This window comes from Haemaphysalis longicornis, unplaced genomic scaffold (assembly GCF_048455015.1).
Source record: "Haemaphysalis longicornis isolate Haplotype H1 unplaced genomic scaffold, Haemaphysalis longicornis Haplotype H1 scaffold_6, whole genome shotgun sequence".
Classification (NCBI taxonomy): Eukaryota; Metazoa; Arthropoda; class Arachnida; order Ixodida; family Ixodidae; genus Haemaphysalis; species Haemaphysalis longicornis.
Window position 1 is genome coordinate 64,731,725 of NW_027526407.1, and position 24,023 is coordinate 64,755,747.

Genomic DNA, 24,023 nt, shown 5'->3' on the forward strand with positions numbered 1-24,023 from the left:
CAGCCCCTGTTTCAACACTTCTGAGGTTACTCCAGTGGAACATGCCAAGGGACACAAACCCCAGCAGCAAGAGTTGGCACTCTAAGCAGCAGGCGCCTTGCATATCAAGTGAAGACAAAGCAATCAAATCAACGGTCACGTCACACTTCAGGCACCAGAGTCGCTGCTCCCAACCTCGGAGCTGCAATGCAATGGTATAGTGAGGGCCCACCTGCGATACATTGCATGGCCAGCCACAAAAATGAAAAGGAGTGAAGTAAAAACACCACCCTTGGGCACGCCAAGCTGGAAGCGGTTTTAGCCCTGTGCTCGGAATCGGTTTGCACAAGTCTCAGCCAGGCTGCTCGGAAATATTGAGTACTTTGATATTCCCTCTTCCAATACTGCCCCTTTCGGTGCCCAACTAACACGTAGTTTTCTGAAATTTTTACCGTTGCATCATGTCGACCGAAGCTACGTACATGCTGTTTTTTTATGTGAGTGGGCAACATGTATTTACGGCTTTTAAACAATAATTTTAAACATTTCTAAGTTGTGACCACTAAAAATATTTTTTTTATCACATCATTACTACCAAATAAAACAATCATGCCCATCTCCTGTGGCAAGTGTAGCATTTTTTCATCGCTCGGTATATGTTGGGTACTTTTAATTGCAATATAGAACACTTATAGCGAACCCGGTTTCAACAAAATCTTGGCTGTAACAAAAAAATGTTCATTTCCCTTTACCATCTGTACACTTCCAATTCAATTTCCGTCCACTTTTAATGAAAAATTTTGAAAGGCCAGCACGGATAGAACGTATAAAACTCGCCCGAAATGCGCAAAATTCTGTGCAAAATGGCCGTTAAGGATAGGACAGAGCTAAAATAAACAAAAAGTGAAACAGAGTTGCTGACTAACCGCGCCTTGACCGAGAGTATACGTATACAACCGAGAAAAACGCACCAGTCGCCTTGTTAACACTAAAGAGAAGTGGGATGCTCGACTGTAACACACGCTTTAAGTATGCTCCATGTGTTTCTCCGAGCAGCATTGCCTGGAGTTGCTCGGAGCAACGCTGCCGACCAATCATAGCATTCGTTCACCGCTGGTTCCGGTTCCGTGGCCAAGGGTTCACGGCAGTCGCCGCTCTTTCCACTAACAGAACTTGTTGAGCTAGTTGGCTCATTACTGCAGTAAAAAAAAATAGGGCGCTAAACAGACAACATAAACACTTGTTTGCATCTACCTTCATCTTCGTCTGTTTAGCACCCTGTTCCTTTTACGCTCTTCCAGCGTTCCCGTGCCCCTCTTTGAGTGGCAGCACACCGACCCCAACTGTTACCCTTTCACTGAGGCCGTTGCCCCCCTCCCCCCCCTTATGGTACGTACAAAATTTTCTATAATAAAATAACAAAAAAAAATTCAGAAAGGTGGTCAGAAAGAAGATCACGCAGTGAAGAGGAGAGAAGGAAAGGAAGGTTAGAGGTGGTGAGCGCTAGAAGAAGAGAGGAGCAGTGTGTTCGAGAAGCTCTCGCTAAGCGTGTGTGCCGAGCCACTCCGCCTCGCTTTCAACCTCGGTGAGCCACTCCGAGTAGCAGCGTCGACAAGCCACTGGCGTTTGTCAACCAACAAGCTCATCTCCGTTGCTCGTCAACAGCAGTACCGACCAGTGCCCCGCGCCAGCACACGGGCATCACTCCCGGGCCACGCGAGCGTGAATGATTTTGAATGGAACATTTTTTTTCGTCGTAAGACGGTTCTTCGAAGATCAGCCTGATTTTCATTTGCGCAGTTTACCTTTGTAATTGTCCCGTTAATATACTGTGTCTTTTGTCTATTGCCAAACCTGCCTCGTTTCCTCTCCGCCTGGTAAACTTTACACTCCTCCATTTAAAAACAATCTGCACAACAGTGACAAAGGACGGAAAGATGGGGAAAAAAAAAGCAAACGATGCACAGGCGCGGCACAGGACAGCACGAAAGGCACCAGCAGCCGAGCCGAGTTGTTAAGGGTGGGAAGATGCAGTGTGGTTTATAAAGCAGAGAGGAGGTAATGCGTCGCTGAGAAAGGACAAACAGAATGTAAGGGCAAAGAAAGCAGCATAAAAGGTAGGAGTAGGAGGACACCGGTTTGTCAACCACCATGAACGTTTCCAGCTGCATTAGCCACCGTATGACATGGAGAGAGGGAGAGAGAGAGATCAGACTTCATTAGAAGAGGCCCATGCCCAGGATGCCAAGAATGATGTACTGGGGGGCCAGAAATGCACTCAGACGGGTACTCTGCTGGAGTAAGGGCCCCACACATGGGCAATGTGATGGGCGAGGCGAGGCCAAAGGATGGGGCAAAGGTCCGGTGGAGCAGTGGCCAGCTTCCCCATGAGTATGGAATGAGGGTGGTAAAAGGTGTGGATGAAGAAAGTGAGGTGATTGCCGGGCGCGAGGACAAGTCTACTAAGTGTAACGTCGGGATAGGCACCACACACCTGACAGTGGGGCATGCCAGCTCGGGTCATAATATAGTGAAGAATGAGGTCACGGGGGAGGTAGAGCATCTGCACCTGGCAAATGTAAGTGCCTTCGTGGCGTGTAAGATCAGAAGTGGGAGGAGGACGGTTGAGGCGGGAACTCCAAAGGTCCTTGAGCTGTTGCCTCCGAGCCTTGCGATGAGCAGCGTGTGCTTCTTTAGGGCTGTAGTCCTGGGACCAGGGTTGAGGGTCGCTCGGGTTTAGATTCACACTAACCCTTTCATCCCCTACAATTCCCTGGTGTCTGGGGAGCCTATCCAGAAAGACGTGCAGGAGACTGTGGGCTGCCCTGTAGCATGTCAGCTCGCGTGTACTCTGCGGTGGTATAACCAGGGTAGTCAATGCATCAGGAAGTTTGGCAGGACGGCGGTGATCCGTTGTAACAGTGAGTGAGTAAGTTGTTAGCAAACAAGCAGACCTAGCCTTGCGACGCCTGCCGGCCATTGCTCTGCCCCAATGCCACCATTTAAAACTACAGTCGAGTCCACTTATAACGATACCGTTTATAACAATATATCGGATATAACGAACAGCTATGGCACCATCAACTTTTGTATTCTTTCTATGGTGAAATAAAACACTTACTACAATGCTCCAGTGCCACGATATCGAATATAACGATTCATTCGGGTTATAATGTGCACCAAAAGTGTAACAGTGATGACTCTAACGACGCCGTTGCGCAGCCTCCTCAGGTAGTGTCTTCGTAGGAGGCCCAATGCATGACACAGTCCCTCGGGGACTTTGTTTCCGCCAAGGACATGTAGCTCAGCTAGGTGAAGCACCTATAGATGCGCTTGGAAAAGATTTGCGCTAGCTTCACACACGGCAAACAGAGGTGACCGAATGTGGCTTCTTTTCCGCAAATTAGTAGTACGACCTTGCTGGCATGCAAATAAAATGTTTTGAGCTCTATTCCATCTTTTTATTTTGCAACCCAGTTATAACAATTCTCAATTATACCGATGGGATTTCCTTGGCACTTGGATATTGTTATAAGTGGACTAGACTGTATTTGTGGCCAGTAACCGAAAGACACAAAGTTTCGTGTCGTTCAAAAAACTTGCCGCAGCTTGCAGTGGTGGTGCAAGGCTGGAGAAACAGCAGAGCTGGCGGCGCCTATCCCCTTCATTGGAGACCCAATTGTTGCACCTCACACGGATTTCCGAACTTGCCACTGAAAGTTCTCCCCGAATGGCAGGCTTGGATCGTTTTGTCTGCAGCTTTTCACATCTCAACCAAAGTGGACCACGTTCACACCCGCTGGAACCCGTGATAACCGGCTTTGCAAATTGAGCATCTGTGCTTCTTACTTTGCACGTGAACAAACATGAACTGGCGAGGAGAACAGCATGCGAAAGATTTCGCCACGAACGCTGACTGGGCAGAGGGTGCTTGAAGGTCGAGCTGGCCTACGTCGGTGAGTGCTTGCTCACGTGCGCTTGATATTTTTTGTTTTTTTTTTTTGTTTTTTGGTGAGCGCCTCACGTGACACAAGTCTACGTGCATGACTGGATGACGCCAGGCGCTCCTCATGAATACTCATGTGCTTTCTCTCGCTCTTTCTTTTTTTTTTTTTTAGCGCCATTACACGATGCTCAATGCACAGCTCTGCTGTAAAACTGTAAAATGTTGAGGACAAAGGCCAAGATGCATCACCTAGCGATTTAATGTCCTTTTGAGAATAGTGTCATTGAATCATGAATGCAGGGTGGCTCTTCTACAAGTTCTCTGTATTCAATAAAGCTGGGTGCTCTATCACAAGCACTCGGCAGCCCATGAAAACAAGTTAAAAGAAGCAAGTAACTGCATAACTGGGAGCACATACCCAGGATTTCAGCCCACCAAGATTGGTCAAAAGCTCCGTCCATGCAGTGATCTTAGTGACGATTCCACAAGTGTTAGCCATTACATGAGTGTGCATGGCATGTTTTCGTCAGCATTGTGGCACAGAACACTAAAAACCAGCCTCCCCTCACACGTACGCTATGATATGACGCCAAATACATACAGCAATGTACCAATGCAATTTGTTGCATGAACTGTACACAGAAAGTACACAAAAACATTCAAAAGCTACTACTTCATACAAAAGGCTGCATAGAGGGTGTGCAACTTGACGCACAGCAGGCCCGATGCAAACACTGAATAGAGATGCACACGACTGGCTATTCCTAAGAATTGATCATTCACCCATAGCTAATAAAAATTGTGCCCACCTCCCCGCGAGGGGAACCCTGTGTAGATGCGACGCATTGTGGGGTTCACTTGGTGTTTCCATTGGATTGATTCTGAAATCGCGTGAAACATGTCGGGAACGCGTATGATTATTATGTTTTATGATTATTATTATGTTTTACTGGCCAATCTTGGTCAATCTCTCTAAGTGGTATGCTTGGGGCTTCGCTGTCGCAACGACCTTTACTCCATCATTGTTGCTGTAAGTGGGAGCTTCTTTTATTTTATTGCAAGTGTTAATCATTGCCCCGTCATGCGTTGTATCAGTAGCTTCTTGACGTAGTTTGAATGAGTCAAGGATATAAGCCGCGTTCGTAGCATTTGATTCTGTCTCGGCTTTGTGGCGCAGTGGGAAGAGCACCATGTACCTCCGTTCCGCCAACAGGGTCGTGGGATCGAAACCGGTCGCCGCTAACTATTGTTTTTTTTTTATAGTGTAGGGGGAGGGGTGTGGACGGACAACAACGGTGTATGGAGGGACAAGGCGAGTGAATGAGATGCAGTCGCATCTAAAAGCACTAAAATCTCCTCTCTGTGTTCAGTGTTCCTCGTCAACTAGGATGAGAGCACCCTAAACTGCAATAAATGAGATCGTATGCATCGGCAGGATGCCTTGATCACTGCGGCAAACATATTGACAAATAAAATGTAACTTCCAAGCACTGACTTAATGTAAACAAACAAAAAAAGAAACAAATAAAATGGCATGAGGCAGGTGCAGGTTGTTCTTTCTTTAAGCGCACAAAGGTCAATGCTGTCATTCAAAAATTTGGACCACTTTTTCTCCGGTTCAGAAAACACCACCTTACGAACGCGAGACCCACTGGTTGGTCTTTGTTGGTTGTTGGTCGTCATTGTTGGTTGTTTGGGGTGCGGGGGTCGAAATCATGGAGGTGGGGGCTGCCCGAAGCGCCAGCACTGCTCACCGGAGTCCCACCTGCCAAATCGCAGGGACAGGGCGAACCCATCGTCTCCTACTCGGGGCACGCAAGATGGAACGCGCTCCCTGTACGGCTGCGCAAAGGGCGACCTGCAGTTGAGGACTAGCCTCCAGCGGAGTTCCCAGTGCGCGCACAGTACCCGAGTAGCCTGACGCGTCCACAGAGGCACAGTGTGCAATACAGATAACCACCCATGCCGTAGTGTTCAGGGCCGAGTAAAACCACTCGCGAACTCTGTCATATCAGACGAGCAACTGGTCTAGGGTGACATTCCCCCAAATGGAGACCTCCGGCCGATTGCTCACCGGGGTCCCGGATGGGGTAGAGGTCAGCCCTGACACAGTTTGTGCATGAGCCGCTAGGTGGGTAGGTCGAGTCCGTGGCCACCCCGGCTAGGCCGAAGTGGTTGACAAACCCGGAATTACCCGCACCCCGGGTGTGTGGTGGTTGGACGCCGGGCTGAGTTGGCCCGGCAGTCCTGAAACTCTGAAAACCCGTTGCTCCACCACACGGCCGCTTAGGCCGGTTGCCGCGCACCCCTTTAGCCGTCCGGCTCACGAGCCCGACGTTGCCCGTGGGACACCACCTGGAGGCGGGTGCGGGCAGGGGGGAGTGTACGCCCACTCCTACTACTCCCCCCGGAGCAGATGGGCAATGCTCCTGGTCCCACAATACCCGCAGTAAATTCCCACTACAGCTACAAGATATATTCATTATAACAAATTGCGGTGCCTCTTCAATTTCGTTATAACAACGTTTACCTGTATTAATTTTCTTTGCCTGCATCAGAAATAATAGCCCACATGCATAATCCTGCACCCCGGACAGCTGCTTACCCACATAAGCCACCAGCAAAGAAGTGTCAAATTTTCAAAGCATGCATGCAAGCTTAGCAACAAAAAAAAGTGTCTTCCAATTGGAAACAATTGGAGTATGTCAAACAAGTAACGTGCACTACAATGATAGCAGCCATGCACATGCACCCACACACACCAAGACAGTCAATAGTTGCACGTGAAAATCGTTCTCGAAAGAAAAAGTCACATGCTTGGCCCTGCTCCACCCTGTTATGTTTAATGAACAAAGCAAAAAACTTTCCTTCAATCCATACCTTTCTGCAAATGTTTCCCCAATAGATCTACTTGAATTATAAGTGCACTCCATGCTATACAAGCCCTGCATGCCGACTGATAATGGCAAATGTGGGTTTGCCAACTGTGCTTCAGCGAGAACACTAGGCAAGACTATTTCATACCCGCAAACACGCCACTTCCACTTAATGCTGCTGCGCATTTTCTTTGCAAGGGTGTGAATAGTCCGTGTGGTTTACTTGCAGGATCACGGCGGATGGAGCAAAATTCCACCACCTCCCACGTGTAATTAAACTTGAGAAACGGCTTCAAGTAGAAGTGCCGTCACTGTGTTGCCAGATGGTGCACGTAAATACGTAACGTTTTGTTATACGGGCTCGGGGAAAAAAAAAAAAAAACACCAGCAACACCGCATAATTGTGCAACAAAAAACACAAGCACCATTTCTGTAAACCGCTGACCTACTTTATAATGTCTTATCAAACTAATTAGCATTTCTTCCAACAGCAGAGCTGTTTAAGGGGGGACACTGCTCTTAAAACAGCTTGCTTTAAAGGGGCACTGACACAAAATTTTGATGGCGAGATAACTTCGGAGATAGATTGGTGGGAACACATATACATCATCTGCAAAATATCAGCGGTGAATACAGCCTAGAACATATTTAAAATCAATTTTGAAGTGTGCGAAACGCAACCGAGCAGCCAGCAGAGGACCACGCGCAAGTGTAAATAAACAACATCCAAACACGTCACGAGTTTGTGTTTACCGCTTCCGCACTGCCGGCTCGCCGCTCCAATCGGAGGGCCGGAGGGCGGAGCTTCTGCTCTCGAGAACGAACGACCCGATCGTTGGCGGCGGAGGCGCCGTGATTTCGTCAGCTCATCGGGCAGCTGGCCGCGACCAAAGTTCTACAGCGATTCCAGGCACTCTGTTTCTATTACTGGTTATTACCATTGGATGCGGAAACGCGCCGGAGGCACGAAAAGCCCACTGAGCAAGCCGCACGGTCGCTGTGCAGGCGGCGGCCACGGCCGCGAAGTGGCCCACGCCGGCGCAGGTAGCTCGAGTGATAGCTTGTTACCGCTGCACGAAATTGTCCCCAAGTCCCGACCATGGTGGCTTACATGAGAAAGGAGTTAATGATGCGATGGCGGGTTGCATTGAAAATTGTCATCTGCACCGCTTACGAGAGCGGCACTCGAATATCCGCCGCAGTGCTAAGCCGAACACATCTGTAGGCGGACCTGTAGGCAGACCGGCCGGCTGCTCCCAGCGCGCGTCTTGCCACCCACCGTCTCGAGCGTCGCGCGTCGTTCGTTAGCCGCGGTAGCATTTGCACTCGCAGCGCCTGCGTCACATCCACTCGCTTTTTAATTAGGCGCCTCACGAGATCAGTACGGGGGGGGGGGGGGGGGGGGGGGGGCATTCGCAGAAACTGCCGTCGATGCGGATTCGACAGTGCTACGGCGGCTCTGCTCTATGATATCCCTCCGACGGTCACGTGGTCAGCTTTGTTCACACAAAATCCACAAAATCCATCGTTTCGCGGCACTCGCTGAAACCGAAACTGCGACTGGCCGCATTGAAAATGCCTCTAAGTAAAAAACCGTCGCACGCTGAAGCAAATGACGTTTCTACAGGTTATAAGTAGGTCACTAGCTACTTATCGCAACAAAAAAAACAAGATGCAAAATTTTTGTGTCAGTGCCCCTTTAATTGGAAAAAAAAGCAGCCTTGGTGCTTTTCTTCCACTGATTTCAAGTATGCCATCATTTTTTGAGAAAGTCCATTAGTTACCAGGATAATTAGAGATAATTATTCTTTTTTGGAGGAACAATAGACAAAACAGTGTTGGCCATAGAACTGTAATCTTTATTTTTCCAATACTATGAACTCTGGTGAACGCAATAAGAGAATCGGTTTCTTGATGCCCCGCTTGGAACTAATTTTACACTTCATTAAACTTTGGTGTTTGTCATTGGCATTCGAAATGGTTCCTTACCACTGGTGCCACTAAGGTTTAATGAGCTGTGAAATTAGTTCCAAGCGATGCATCAAAAAGCTGATTCTCTTATTGCACTCACCAGGGTTCATAGTATTAGAAAATATAAAAGTTACAGTCCCATGACCAACACTGCTTTGTCTATTATTCCAAAAATGACTAATTATCTCTAATTATCTTAGGAACTAATTGACACACTAAAAAATAATGGCATATTTGAAATCAGTGGGAAAATAGCAGCAAGACTGACAAGTCTCACAAATTTTACTTAAAGATTAAACGAAATAGTTTTAAGAGCCATGTCCCCGCTATAGCTTAAAAGCTCTGTCCGTGGAGATCATCAACAGAAAACTAAGTGGAGAGGGGGAGGAAATGCTAGTGTGAGGCAAGGAGCCGACGAGCAGATGTGGGGAGGGCGCGTCTCAAGGGAAAAAAAAAACATCCCCCGTGGTCGGAATCGAACCTGGGTCCCTCCCATTATAAAACCGGCGTCTATCCGATTGCGCTATCATCACACTCGGGGCGCTCAGCCTTTCCTTTGGGTTCGTAGCACGGGCGTTGGCTTTGAACTTTGGCTGAGTTGAAGTGGATCCTGGCTTCAGACTTCGGCAGTTTAGATTTGGGACTTTATGGGGGTGGATTGTGGAATTTGATTTGACTCACTTTGCTTGGGGAAAGCTTGTTAACCATCTTTTTAACCAGCTTTCAACTATCTTTCTGTCAAGGTCGTTAAAAGGCGAATTTCCTAGGGGCAAGCGTAAGAGATACCAAGTTAAGGCTAGTGAAGACCACCAGCTGCGTTGTTTCCTCAGTCTTCGTATCTCAATTGTGAGGGTGGCCGAATTTTTCAATGGTTTTCTTTTTCCACTAATTTCAAGCTTGTATACCACCGCCAACTACCATACTTTCCAGTGTATAAGTCATACTTTTTTAAGGAATTAGAAGCAGCACTACTAATCAAATTTTTGACGAAAGGGCTTTTTATTGGGAGTGTGTGAGTGTGTTGGGGGAAGGGGGGGGGGTTCAACTTATACGCAGCTGCAGCACAGCTACAGGATTCAAGAAGAAGAGCAGCTGTTATATGGCAGTGTGATGTATACAGTGTGACAGAAAATACAATATTCTAGTCCAGAAAAAAAATCTTGAGCTTCCGAACTTCTCTCCGTAATGCCAAAGCCTGAAAAATTGTCTCGAGCTTCAGAAAACTTTCCGGAGAACTTACGTCTGTTTATTAAGTGGCTTGAACACAAAAGCACTACGACTTAATTTGTGATACTCCTGACAGACTTCTGTGCTGTTACATAGTGTTTGTGGACCAAGTTGGGAGACACCACCCCCATTGGAATAGCACTCAGTTTCCTGGCGATTGGTTTTCGTTGGTACACTGCCCGCCTCCTGTGCTTTGGCCTTGTTTGCGTACCTGTGTGTTGTATACCGCACTTAGCTGCAGCCGAATGTGGCAGTACATCCAACGCTGAAGCAGTGACACGACGAGAGTAACTTTCCGTAGCTTTCCACAGCTTTCCCCAGCGCACCATTGAGTCGCAAGGGACCCGCACTCACCTTTCCCCTCTCTATCTCCCTCTCTTTTTAATGTCAGGTGCCGGCGCGCAGCACATCGATTCACCTCGCCACACAACGGACAATGCCAGATTTCTCACCTTGTTGGGCACACAAGCTTTCACCTCAAAAAATTCACACAGAGGCAGAATTGTGTAGCTAGCCACTTGAAAAATGCACCTTGCTAATTCCGCGAATAGCATTACCGCTTCCCTGAAACAACGCCCACAAGGCTGTCCTGGTTTCTAATGTCGGGCTGCTAGTGACCACAATTCTCAATATAACCAGTCATCCAGGTTGCATTCAACGAGTTTTTTTTAGCCCTCTGTCACAAGTTTCAGTAATGCGAATCGGCCCCTGCTCGAAGTATGGGTGATAGTACATAGCGCAAACACGGTTACTTGCATATAATAATCGAACCTTCTTACCCTTCCCACCCTTCCGCGTTGACTTCTGGAATATACCGCCTGCAATGCACTCTGATTGGTTGAAAACCTTAAAGGATCAGATACAGCACAAAGGGAAGTGGAAGAAACAAGCAACAAGCAGATAGTTTTCGAATAAGACAAAGCCTGCAGCAGCACCAAGAGTAAGAAATAGTGCACCCCTCCGTCTAAAACGATGGCTGAACATGAAGCTTTCTTGTGAGTCATTCCTGAGTTTAGACTTTGACTCGCAGAAGGTTTGGGCTTGGACTCGGTGAGATCGCACGCAGTTTGGACTTTTGATCGCAGCGGCTTTGCCTTTCACCCTTTGCCATTCGATTTTGCCACAAAAAAGGCTCACGTTGAACTATCACCGTCGTTAAAAGGGAGGTGAGTAATTTGTCCGTAATTTTGCCCTTCCATGCACCCCTCTCCAAATCCAAACTGCTTTGACTTTGCTGGAATGGTGCAATCGGATACAACACGTCAGCTTCACGATGCGAGAGACCCAGGTTTGACTCCGATCACAAGGAGTGTTTTTTTCTTTCACATCACTCACCATCATCATCATCATCCCGAGATAAAGTTGGCTTTCTTGCAGTGTGCTTTTGACGAGGCATCCGCCATCAGCGAGACAGAGAACGCTTCGCCCTAATAAAATAAACTGAGGGATGCGACTCCCTCTCCCAAGGAAGGGCCAATGCCGGCCTGGAGGCACATTCATTTCTGAAAGGACTGCATCTTTACCTGCCGACACTTACGCGACAAACGAGATGTCACACGCCATGGTCAGGCTTCCTCGGCAAGCGACGAAGGCATGGACTGCATCCCTTGACTACCGCTCCCGGCGGATGTCGATGGTACAGCACCTGGCGAGGAAGAGACTGCAGAGAATCAGCGACACTGCTGTATGCCCCCAGGTATGAACTCAACAAGCCTTAAAGGAGCCATGAAGAGAAAATACAACTTCGCGTAATTTGAAAGAACTAGGATTCAGTATCTCACTCAGCTCCATTACAGCCACAGAAGATGTTTTTCAACGAAAAAAAAGCAAGAAGCATTTAAAAATTTTCAAGTTTTGCGCCACAGTGACGTGTTATGAGCAAGAATGACGTCATACGGGCCAACAATAAAACATAATTTTCAGTGCGTTAGCTGCACGTTAGCATCCAAGTGATGCAGTCAAATGGAACTTGAGGCCCCATTACAGACGTCCAGTCGTGTCGTCACGTCAGGTCAGTTAGGCGGCCGCCAATCGCATAAACAAGGTTCCGTGACGACATAGAAAAGTTGCGGGAAATTGGCTAGGGGGTCGCGACTGCTTCACACATTTTCTTCAATATCTCCGTTATTTGTTCGGAGATTGAGATGATATTGGTATCATTGTTATCGGGACTAAGCAGTCTTTCGTATAAACCCAACTTGTATTTTGTCTTCATGGCTCCTTTAAACAGAGCAAGAGCCAAAACAATGGGCAAGAACAGCAGAAAAACGAGTGGCAACTCATAAACAATTTTTCTCATTTTTTCATGCAAGAACACCCCTCCCTTCCCCCGCACACTCAGTAGACATCAAAAAGAAATACATCAGCTACAAACTGGGGGATAAGTACACACAGATGCACTCACATTTTTGTGTTTCCCAGGTGCAAAAATGGGCCGGGCAACACTAAGAATTGAACCCACAGCTTCTTGGGCTACACAGCATGAAAAAAACGCAGCCACAGGGAGCGCCCGGCAAGAGGGTGGCACCGCTTTGTGGCCCCTAGCTGAATTGCACGGAAATTTTTGTGCCAATGATGAGAAGGGCATAAATAAATAGGGCTACTGCCTCCGCCTGTGGTGAGGCAACGACTAATGACAACTGGTTCTACCGCACGCGATACCCCATCCTCACATGGCTTCAACGTAGTGCTTTAACCTTGCCGAAAAGCCACGGGCAGCACCCCTGAACAAAAAAAGAACAGAAGGCTATCTGTAGTATGCCCACTCCACCCCTTAATAAGCTGAATAGGTTTTTTTTTTCTTGTTTCTTACTTTCCTTTCACTCGATACTTTCTTATCCTTAATTTTTTGTTTCTTTTCTTCTTTGTTTTGTTTTCTTCGTAGGGGGAGGGAAGAGCCCAGCCTTCTCCAAAATGAAATCCTGTGTACACCACTGTGGCCGTGCTTTCACGACCAGCGAGCAAAAGCTGAATTAAAGGGACCCTGCAACACTTACCATCGACTACTCAGAATGTTTTTCAGGGTAAAGTATATTGTCCCGGCAATCTCCTCCCACAAAAATTATGAAAATCCGTTCACTATTACAGAAACTACGCGCGATGAGAAATCGCGTATAACTGTTCCCTCTCAACCTGACCATAGATGACAACGCCACGAAAGCTGCGCACTCTCTCCCGGAGAGGGGGGTGGCTCGCGGCGTTTTCTTCGGCGGCCTTCGATATATCACATGCCAGGGAGTTTTCTCCTTTTCTCCACAACGTGGAGGGGTCTATTTCCAGAAGTCTGGTGCCACAAAAAAGCACGCATGGCTGCCTGCTCACAAGTGCCTGCTCAGGCTGGTGGGGCATTTTCGAAGCAATAAAAATCTGTTGTCAAATGGTCTCATTGAAATGGGGGTATTGAGTCCGTCACTGAAACTCCGCGTGCAATCAAAACATGAAAGGAACGCCAGAACTGTGCGTACAGGTTCAGACAGAGATGAGGTTCGTACACAGGATCGTCACAGGAAATGCGAGAAATAAGCCACGAGGTTGACCAGCGAGAGCCAATAGGACAGCCATGGCCCAAATGACGTTGTTTAGGCCACGCCAGGGGTGCATAATGAGGATAATTGAAGGGAACGCGGTTGGTTTTTCCGCTCTAGTCTTTCACAGCTATTTGCGCACTCACCACTTCACGTGCACATGCAATGTTTGGCTCAGGTATTCCTGGCAGTGTAATCTAAACGGCGCGCAGGTTTATTTGCACTGCACAAAAAGTGCATATTGCAAAATACAAAGTTGTTTCTATTTCCACCGCTGGGTCGGCCGTGTCCAATATTCAGGTATAAACGATCCATTATTTAAACAGAGCGAACCTTTTTCGTAACAGTAGCCGTCGAATGGAGCTGTGACACGCACTGTCAGAAGTGAATCCGTGACAGACCTTGCATCTCCATCATGTGCACCCCTTTTCCACTGCTGTATACTACAGGTGCGCCATTTTCTCCCAGCACACACTGTTAGCAGCCTGCAACACTGACCAAGACCACCTCCTACCAACAGATGCAGAGCATCTGATTCACTCGCCTTGTCCCTCCGGCGTCGGCGTCGTTGTTGTCGGCGGAGTACACCCCTCCCCCATTCTCCTCGCCGCGCCAGCTGCGCTCTCCGCCGCTCACCCCCTCTCCTCTCCTATAGTGAACACTCTCTCGCGAGGGGCATTGGATTGGATTCGCTTGGATTGGATTGGATTGGATTAAAGTGGATTGTGATGGATTGTGTTGCGTCATAGCCGCAGCAGACGAGCTGGGGCCGGCGCATGTGCAGTACTCTCTCTTCCGCAGTTTCCGCTCCTTCGGGCGCGCTGCACATATAACCGGTGTGACGTTCTCCGGCGAAGCAACATCCACGCTTCGCTCAAACACCTAGAGTCCACGCCGCTTTACAAGTATGCCAACGTTGTCATCGACTGGGACCGGCTTACGCAGTCCCCTCAACGTTATGCGCGCTATAAAACGCAGTCCCTTCGCCGCTCCGCCTATGCGTTGCATCTACACAGGGGTTCCCGCAAGGGGAGGTGGGAGTTTTAAACTGCGAAGCTGTTTAGCAAACCGTTATTTTTAGTGTCCGTAGTTAAAAATACAAAGAACATGCGGAGCATACCTACTTACGGAGATTGGCCAAAAATGTCGAGCATACCCACTAAGAGAGATTGGCCAAGATTGGCAAAAAAAAAAAATTCAGAGTTCGCCGTAATCATGGCAACACTTGCTCAGAACAAGAAAGGCACGTCATAGCGTATGTCCCTTTAAGACGATGTCCAATGATTATCACTTCAAATAAAAAAAAAAAAATGAAGGAAGCTCACAATCCCAGCAACAACGATGGAGTATAAAGGTTGTTGCGGCAGCGAAGAAGCAAATCAGCTGCAATCGGCTTAAACCGTCGGGATGATCGTGAAGCTTGCGTACAGCTTTGGTACCTTCAGGTCTTGCGCGTTAGTGTGAGCTTCCTCCATTGTTTTTTTTTTTTTTTTTTTTGCACTTGCTGATCATTGATTACGTCATCCCTTGTTGGTGTAACTTTCTCAGCCACTCAGAGCAGGGGAAAATATCCTGCATGTTGACGACTCAGGCCCAATAAAATCTCACTCCATTTTCTTTTTTTTTTTTTTAAGTTCCACTATGGTTTGTGGGCACTGCAGGTTTTATTTTTGTTTTATTTGTCAAGTTTTCCTATCACTCACTGCGACTAACCCCCTTCTTTAGATGGGAACCACAAGTGCCCACCCATTCCCGCATCTAAAAGTCCACAGTTTGTGCCAAAGTGACAGAACTGGCGGTTCTACGTCCCAACAACAGAAATATATTCTTCTGTGGAGTGCCTCACTGAGCGAAACGCTCAGTTCATTAAAGTAAAGCCTTAACAAAACAAATGCGTGCTCCCCCAGTGGCCAGTATTCAAACTTGGGCAGGTCACTCGCGTTGGCAGTGCCGAAAGTTTATACTATTTTAAAACCAGACAAACTGTGGTTACCCGTGAGTAAAAAAAAAAAAAAGAGAGAAAAGATACGACTCAACATGCCTTTGGTACGCCAAAAATAGGCACACACCGTTTATTTGGTTGATTGATTGTGGGGTTTAATGCGGCGACACTTCACAGGCGATGAGGCGTGCAGTAGTGGAGGGCTCCGGATTAATTTTGACCACCTGGGGATTTTTAACGTGCGCCTCAACCTCGAACACACGGGCGTTTTCGCTTTTCACCTACATCAGGAAAAGGGCCGCTGCGGCCGGGAATCGAACACGCCGTTTATTATTCTGGTCTTCGTTTGCATTCCTAAAAAAATTCTGTGTTCTCTATCCTGCGAAAAACAGCTTCAATTATAGCACTTGCCTATACGTAAGGCTGCTTGCCACAGTAGTCAGTGTCTCCTCTTTTATTGAAGCGAAGCTTTCAGCCTCTCACTGATGATGTACTGTATTTTGGCACATATAACCCACACCAAATATGCGAAAATTTCAATGGCAAAGTAGAGGTTCGGATAAAATGCTGTTTTTTTTCCTTCAGTGCGGCTTCACGGCAATGCGCGCTGTGCCGTGAGGCTCCTACGCAGTGACACTGACTAAGCCTTCCATCGCAGCGATTGCGCAAAACATACAAGGACAAGGAAGAAAAAACAGCATGGATGGTACCGAAGGTGACCTTGTGTACAACAGTGAGAACTACGGCTCAAGTGATAGCTCAAGCGAGAGCAGTGCTATTTGCGACTTTCGCCTTGCAGTCAGTGTATTCTACTTGCTAAATGTACAGTTTTTGTCTACATAGTATGTGATGTGTTGCTTGAGCAGTAGCTTTGGTGCAGCCTTTCCTGTATAAATTGTGCGGGCAATTCGCAGGAATTTTTTTTCCCAGCGGGCTGGAAGTGGGGGTGCGGAATTCTATGCAGGGGCGGGTTATACACGCGAAAATACGGTAGTATGCAAAAACGTACTGCAGGAAAGCCAACTTTCTCTGACGACGATGACGATTGTGGATGAAGTGAAGAGAAATTAAAACACTTCCCTGCTAAGCACATACTCTGCATTCAATCATCGTTGTTGTTAGACGGAAGGGTGCATGATTTCTGTCACGAGGTTCCAATGTAGAGATGCAGCTGCTACTCAAAACCAAGCTTGTTACAGCATGTGGCTTCATATGCAAGACAACAACGGTCATCCCACCGCACACAAGCAAACTACGTGCAACAAAACACCGATACCAGTAGAAGGCTGCGCCCAGCTTAGCTTCCCTCAGTGTCCCATTTGAACGAAATTCAGCTAAGCCCAACTGAAATATTTTCCTGTTCAGTGAGAAAAAAAATACTGCAAAAAAATTTCCAAGAAGCCTTCACTCCCGTGCAAGACTTGAATGGCGAAGCTGTTGTAGGTGAGCATTGAAGGACCCATAGTTAAGTTTCAGTATCATTGCTTATTCACACAGTCGCGGTGCTAGTAATCGTCATCTGCATAAAAGAGGTCGTCGTCTTTTTTTCGGCAAGTGGTAGATGCAAAGTCATCCTCAGCACTGTACACTTCCACCGAAAGCTCTTCGTCATCGACTCAAGGCAGCGGCGGCGAGATCTGCAAGTCGTCTCGGGAAGGATTGGCATGCTCGTAGCCATGTCTCCAATTATCCATTATGGCTTCTAGAGAATGCAGCTGCTGCAATGACCTCTCCCAAGCAGGCTTTCTTTTCAACTTTAGCATTAGCAATGGAGTTTTTTCTTTTCGCTAAAGTTACTGTGCAAGCCGGGGAGACTCTTATGTTAGTTCAGGCAAGCTAAGCTAGCGCAAGATTTGCGGTATGGGCACGAATGCTTCTTACCTCAAGACCGGTAAATGCCTCCTCAGCACTTGCTCCGTGACTAGCTTCCCTCGTTGGCCTGCATTTAAATGGAAGCAAAAAAAAAAAAAAAGAGCAGAATGTGTTTTCCCTACTGCATATGTTTGTGAAGAGATGAACAGATGGGCCTTTCGTCATCAGACGAAGCAATGCAGGTTGCAGACAGAAAGCAAAAAGGTGTTTCTTTTTCTCAACCACAGCTTACACAACGTGTTCTCAGTAAATTAAAAATGTGATTAAATGTAACCTTGAAACCAACTATATTTTTATAAAAATACAGATTATTTTTCAATATTCTAATTAAATTACTCATTTATAGATTGTACCCTGTACCCATGCCCCTTGTAATTTGTAGGTGTCCGATTTTTTTCTAGACTGCGATTTCTTTATCCTTTCATATCAAAAAGACCATCATCCCATAATTCGGTCAGATGGAGCCCCATGAAGCAGCCAATTGCAATGGCAACAACGATTGCGCTTCTTCATCTTCAATATATGTCTTACAGAATCCCTTATCTAATGTATGTATGTATATATATATAATATCATACCTGCCAACCTGGTGACTTGCAAATTCGTAAAACCAGCGGTCGGGGGGGGGGGGGGCAGGGATTAACGTTCTGTGCCAAGCGTTCTAACGTTTTCGCAACCATAAGTGAAATTCGCAAGTTTTGAAGAGTAATGAGCAACAAGGCAGGAGGAGCAAATTCTGTCATGTACAATTTTACAACACTCGGTACAGTATTGTCGCGGCTTCGCATCATCGCACTGCGAAGCACCTACCGCGGTCATGCCACAGGTCGTAGCGCATTGGTCACGGCAATCATACGAAGAGCGACGTGAACATGGAGGTCTTAACTGACCCCCGAATGATGTGCTCTAAACAGGCTGGTCGAGGTGGAAGCAAATTCCGGACATGGATGCGTACCCACCCCGAGAAGGTGACAAAGTCGCAGCTTCTGCTGATGATGAAACAAGAGTACGTATTGTCCTTTCGTGGCGGTGCAAGGTGGCACAGTGTCGTTTTAATGGATATCCCTTTTTTTTCGAAAATCCAAATATTTTCCGTAAAATTTCGGGCAAGATTCGTAAAATCGTAAGACTGGTCGAAATTCGTACATTTTACGGAAAATTCGGAAGAGTTGGCAGGTATGTAATATATACATATATATATATGCGTGGTAAGACACGGACATACGTGAAAAACATTTAAATGTTTTTCACATTTGTCCGTGTCTTTGCTCACCATGTTTTTTCACTCTTTGTGAGTTTTATTTGTTTCCAGACTCTGTGTCTGTGTGTGTGTGTAGGGGGGGTGGGGAGCGTGTGTGCGTGTGTGTGGAGGCTGGTTCATGAGCTGATACCTCGATCAGCAAACATTGTTACTGCTTTTTCGATGCGAGTCAATCGCTGAGTCAATTTGTATCACAGGTGAACTTCCCACGCTATGTTGTCATGAAAACACCATTGGAGTATAAACACAGGCTAAGAGACAGCATTGTAGATCTGAGAGCATTGGATTATGAACAATGGGCTTATCCCAGCCGCCATCTACATATAATTAAACACATTACGCGAGTGTCACGTCAGAAATATACCATACAGTTCCAAAAAAAAAAAAAACACCCACCCAAACTGCAGAGTTATCAAGTGGAAAAAAAAAGAGGGGGGATGGGCGAACTTTTCGGTCAGGTGCGAAAAGCCACAAAAAAGTGGCCCGCACAGCCGAACAATGCTGCAGAGCTATCAAGTAAAAAATACCAGATGGGCGAACTTTCAGGTCAAGTGTGGAAAGGACAAATAAGCGACCACATCGACACATGAATAGATGATTCACGTTTATTTTGTTCACTCATCATTGCCAGAGGCACTGACTGATGCATTGCGGTAAGAGTTGTACACGTGCTGCAGTGCTTTGTCCACCGTGCTTTCACGAGCTTCTGTTCCCCTCGCCGATTCCGTGCTCGCAGAGGCCAGGCACTGGTTGAACTCGCTGTCTTCAGAACCGTTGCGCCACCTAAACGATACTAAGACGGTGTCTCTCCGCTCCCCTACTTTTATCTAAAGCCTCTTCCTCCTCCTCTTGCCAGTCAAGCCGGACAGGTTGTGTCATTTGGTCAAAATCGAGACTTCGGCAGTGTTTGTGGCTGCAGTACATTTTCACGGAGGGAGCTCCCATAGCTTTCGAAGGCATCAGAGCTAGTGCAATTTTGGGGGGTGGGAAATCTTTGAAGTCTTTTAGTAAATTGAATATTCCATCCCTAAAGGGGTGTGGGCAATGTTTCAGGGGAGACATTCTCTCAGAACTTTACGGTGTTTACATATTCATGAATTCACAATGCCTATGTGCAGTCATGCTACAATTTTCTTTAATACCAGGTGCATTTCAGAAATATTTTTCATTAAATTGTGCTTGGTTGGCTGGCGGTCAAAGTTTCTTGTCTAATATTAAGCAAACATACACCGGGCTGTTAAATGCTTTATTATGTGAGCGAAGCGAATATAAAAATGACGTGCACCCGTGAACACATGAGCGAAAGAGGAAATTTGTTTTTGTTCAACTAGGGTAAATTTTTCAAGACCCTGTTTCAACAAATGACCTCAGTGAAGCAACATACATTTACTTTTGTTTCAACTGAGCTTTTAAAAGTACTTCTGTAGGCATAGGCCCCGAAATTCCCAACCACTTTACAAAATTGCCTCAGCAAAGCGAACAGGTGCTTTCCTGCAATACACCTTGTCATGCAGTGAAGCGTATATAAACACCATTTAACCATTTCTTTCAAATTGGATCAAATTGACCCTTGCTGGACAGTTACTCTGATTATGCCATTTTCATTCACAACATGCTTGACTTCAGTTGTAAATTGGCAGTTCCTATTACCGGTAAAATAAATTACAGTGACCGAGTTGTTTGTTTTCGTCCCACGGTTTTAAAGCACTATTTTTATTTCCAGAATGCAATTATGCCAAATAAGATAACAGCACAGGTGTCCTGTGATATGTTTGGTTACTCACCCATTTTTATTCCCCTAAATGCATCTTGTATATTGTTTACTAGCTGATGTCTGTTAGCAAGAAATAGCTGCCGCAGCCGTAAATTAAACGACGATCAGTTCAAACTCTAATTTCCTTCAATAGGCTGTCTTATACCTCTGAATAAAATCAAGAAACTGCCCATTTTATTAGACAGCTGCAAGGCAGGCAGTAGAAACAAACCAAAAAACACTAACACCCACACCAAGGTTGCCTTTGCCCCAGGCACTTAAAAAAACCGTCTTACAGAGCCAAATTTGGCATGAACGAGTTTAGGCCAGACATCCCAATTTAGGCAGCACACGTCCCACTTGTATCGTGTTTGTCCAGGTGTCCCACACATTTGATGGGGAACGCCATCATGCAACTTCTTGGCAGCACTCACCCAAGATTCCCACAACAAAATGCATGATAGGAACACAGCACAACACAACAAGACACCACCCGAAAAATTTGGCAGGGAAGCTGAAGGGCTAGTAGTTCTGATTCAAAAACAAAAAAAAAATCTTTTAGCTGACCAAAGGCTGGCACTCGTACGGACTTAGAGATTTTGTGCACTGTGGAAGCGTATACATGCTCTCTAGGCGAAAATTCGCCGGTACAGGGGATTTTTTTCACTATTTCGAACCGAATATGGACGAGATAAGACAAGTGACCAAGCTCCAAGTCAACCCGTTAAAACTGACACTCCAGCTCAAAGGAAATGCATTTACCGACTGCCGAGCCCCATTTTGAGCCCATCTGAAGGAACTAGTACCAATTTACGAAGATAGATTTCAAGCAAACGTACTAAAAATGTGCGCACTTCAGACAACTGGGGGAAATAAAACGTACAAAACATAACGAAGGCATTTTTCAAGTGGATATATGCAGACAGCCCTTCACATGTAGTTCTCGCTACCTCTCCCCATCCCACTAAGGCACCCAAGGAATATATCAATACTAGTTTGACTTCAACATATACCAATAATAAAATTATATTAAAACCTCTCATGCTCACTTTTTGCATGTGCAATAAAAAAACATTAAGACATTTCCCTTTCGCAGTAGCATGTAGCATAGTCATAGCCAAGTTCTGTGATTGCATTATAATCTATTCCACCAACGGCTCTAATGATCGAACTTCATAAGTGGCTGCAAATCAGAGTACCCCCCTGCTATACAAACTACAAATGCAAGCCTATAAAACTCAAACAACCAATTATTTTTACTGTTCAACACAATGAGGTTTCATAACAGCTGTATGCAAACCTCAGAGAATACTGACAAAATTTCAGACAAATTGGCGCATTTTTACGAGTAACTGGCACCAAGGTATTCCCCACCCAAATATTTGTGAAGTATATCGCTACTACTTGACTGCCAAGGGGAGATGAACACTGTAGATATCCACACAAATGCAGTAGTAACATGAAAAGTTGTAGTTAGGATTTCAGACAGCCTTGTTTAGTACACAATTCACTATGTGCTTCAGCCATTTTTAAGCTCAAATATCAATAAAGCATTGGCACGGGTTAGTTAACACAAGAAATATCAAACAGCTTAAGAACATTATAAGAAAGCACCAGAGAACACATTATGTACAAAATATTCGAGTAAAGGATGCAGTCCTGCACATGCTTTTTTTTAACTGAATACCTTCCGTTTAAAGTCACTTATACATTTGTATGGTCTTTTTAGATGGTAAGAACATATTAAAGTTCAATAAAGCCTCCGTCCTAAGCTAGCAGTTGCACACATCCCCTCAGTCAGAGAAAACTTCTAGGCACATTTGGTTGCTGCGATAAAATTCACCAAGTTACAAAACGGTAAAAAGGTGGGTTGCTCATCTGGTAGAGCAGATGCTTCTAATGTCAACACACCAGATATGATTTCATGTGCGTGCTCAACTTAATTCAACGCATCTTAGCACAAAACCAGGCTGCGGAGAAAATGTTGCTAAACAACGTCTCAATGGGTATAAAATTTCAAATAAAAAGCTTGAACGAGATCAGCAGCGAAAGAAACTCAAATGGGAGCCTGAACGAGCTTTGTTTGGCTAGGGCACGTTAAGCCCACATTGAAAGTTTTGAGAATTCGTCAAAGACATGCTCACAAAATCTTGTTTGCCCCTGCCCAGGGTTGACATAGCACGACCTCGACAAAACAGTTATGCTGACAGAGCCGCCATAATTACAATTCATAGTGAATCTCGCAATTTTCGAAGGCTTAATCTTTGCTATGATGTATGTTATCAAACAAAACAGCCCCATTCAATTGGGTTTGCGAAAAAAAACTACCCTAAAAGCCGACATTTGGTGCTAAAAAGTACCCCAGGCTATCTGACTGGACACAAAAAACTCATTTCGCCCAAGCTAAACCATAGCAGCGCTTAAAAATGCATGAATGTTTTCAAATGCTGGTAATTTAAGACACTTAGCATACACACGGCGCATGAAAGGCAACTCGCGGGGGAAAAAACGGTTCACGAGAGTAACCGTAACCTTCGCGGATGCATAACAGCAGTTAATGTTTAGGCCTGGCGGTGTAGTTCAGAAAACACTCCGTGGTGGCGCCACAGTGGCGTAACTTCCGTCGGCTAATGCAACTACGCAGTAGCCACACAGAAATAACCGCGCATGCGCCATTTCCCCGCGTTGTTTCACGCGCAATGCGAGTACCGTTATCCCCACTACCACACCTAACCGCATTCGTATTGCGGACAGACAAACGAACCGCTCATTGGGAACTTAGAAACGGCAAGCAGTCTCACAAGACTAAAAAACAAAACCGCTCAGCCTAATTTGAACAATTCAACAGTAACAACCACCCAAGACACAACCGCGAAGGCGGTTATTACTTACCGAAACTCAACAGTTCGATGACGTAGAAAAGCCCGCCAAGCGGGCTTGAAATATCGGTATTACAGGCAACAATGGCGTCATAGATAACAGCGCGCTTGGCTTGGACACATCGCAACAGTGGACTTTCCATCTTTGGCGCCCTTGGTCCATTCAAAGTTTACCGCCACTGCCCATCGCTATCACGGAGTTGAAAGTGAGCTAAACATTCAGGAATACTTGGCCTGACACCGCAGCGGCCTTCGTTCTGAGCAGCGAGCAACGAGCTGCCTTCTTTTAGCATTCCGACCGTTCTTTCTGCAAACTCAATGTTACCAGCCGTCCAAAAGAGAAAATGAGAAACTTACGGTTTTGCGAGGTCGACGAAGCCACAAAATATTGTTTGTGAGCGACACTTTCCTACCGTTAACTGTTTTATAGTTCACGATGGGATAACTTGAGGCGCCAACTTTGCCAGCGGTACACAATCCTAGGCCTACTGCGGAAACAGATCTCCGCTAGGAGACGCTTCAGTTTACGACGTTTGTTAGGGTTAGCCGTCGTATTAAAAGTTGTAACGGTAATAACTTCACTTATAGTAAGTTGTATACGTAATTTTTTTACCTATGAAGTATTACTTTATATTTTAGCATCAGAAATAACTAGTGCATCTCATTCCAAAAGCATTTTGAGTCATCAAGAAGAGCTCGATGATGATGCTTTTCTAACAGTGGCGCTGTGCGGGCAGGAAAGTATTAAGCAAAGCGTAGGTTCAAACTAATTTTAGATTTCGTTCTATACCAT

The 24,023-nt window shown here is 46.1% G+C and overlaps 1 protein-coding gene across 4 annotated transcripts in view; it reads right to left on the reverse strand.

The window, feature by feature from the left end:
• LOC144142841 (uncharacterized) overlaps positions 1 to 23,743 on the reverse strand; it is a 38,161-nt gene extending 14,418 nt beyond the window's left edge. For 2 of the 4 annotated variants that reach the window (XM_077674631.1, XM_077674633.1), the window contains exons 1-3: positions 23,588 to 23,743; positions 17,347 to 17,404; positions 11,537 to 11,644 (exon numbers count right to left, since the gene is read on the reverse strand). In XM_077674631.1, coding sequence (XP_077530757.1) covers positions 11,537 to 11,562 — 26 coding nt within the window. In that variant the 5' untranslated portion in view covers positions 11,563 to 11,644; positions 17,347 to 17,404; positions 23,588 to 23,743. Of the gene's footprint in view, positions 1 to 11,522; positions 11,645 to 17,346; positions 17,405 to 23,243; positions 23,553 to 23,587 lie in introns of those variants that run through there. The other 2 variants (XM_077674634.1, XM_077674632.1) reach the window with 2 other exon arrangements.
• Between the last annotated feature and the right edge of the window lie 280 nt (positions 23,744 to 24,023).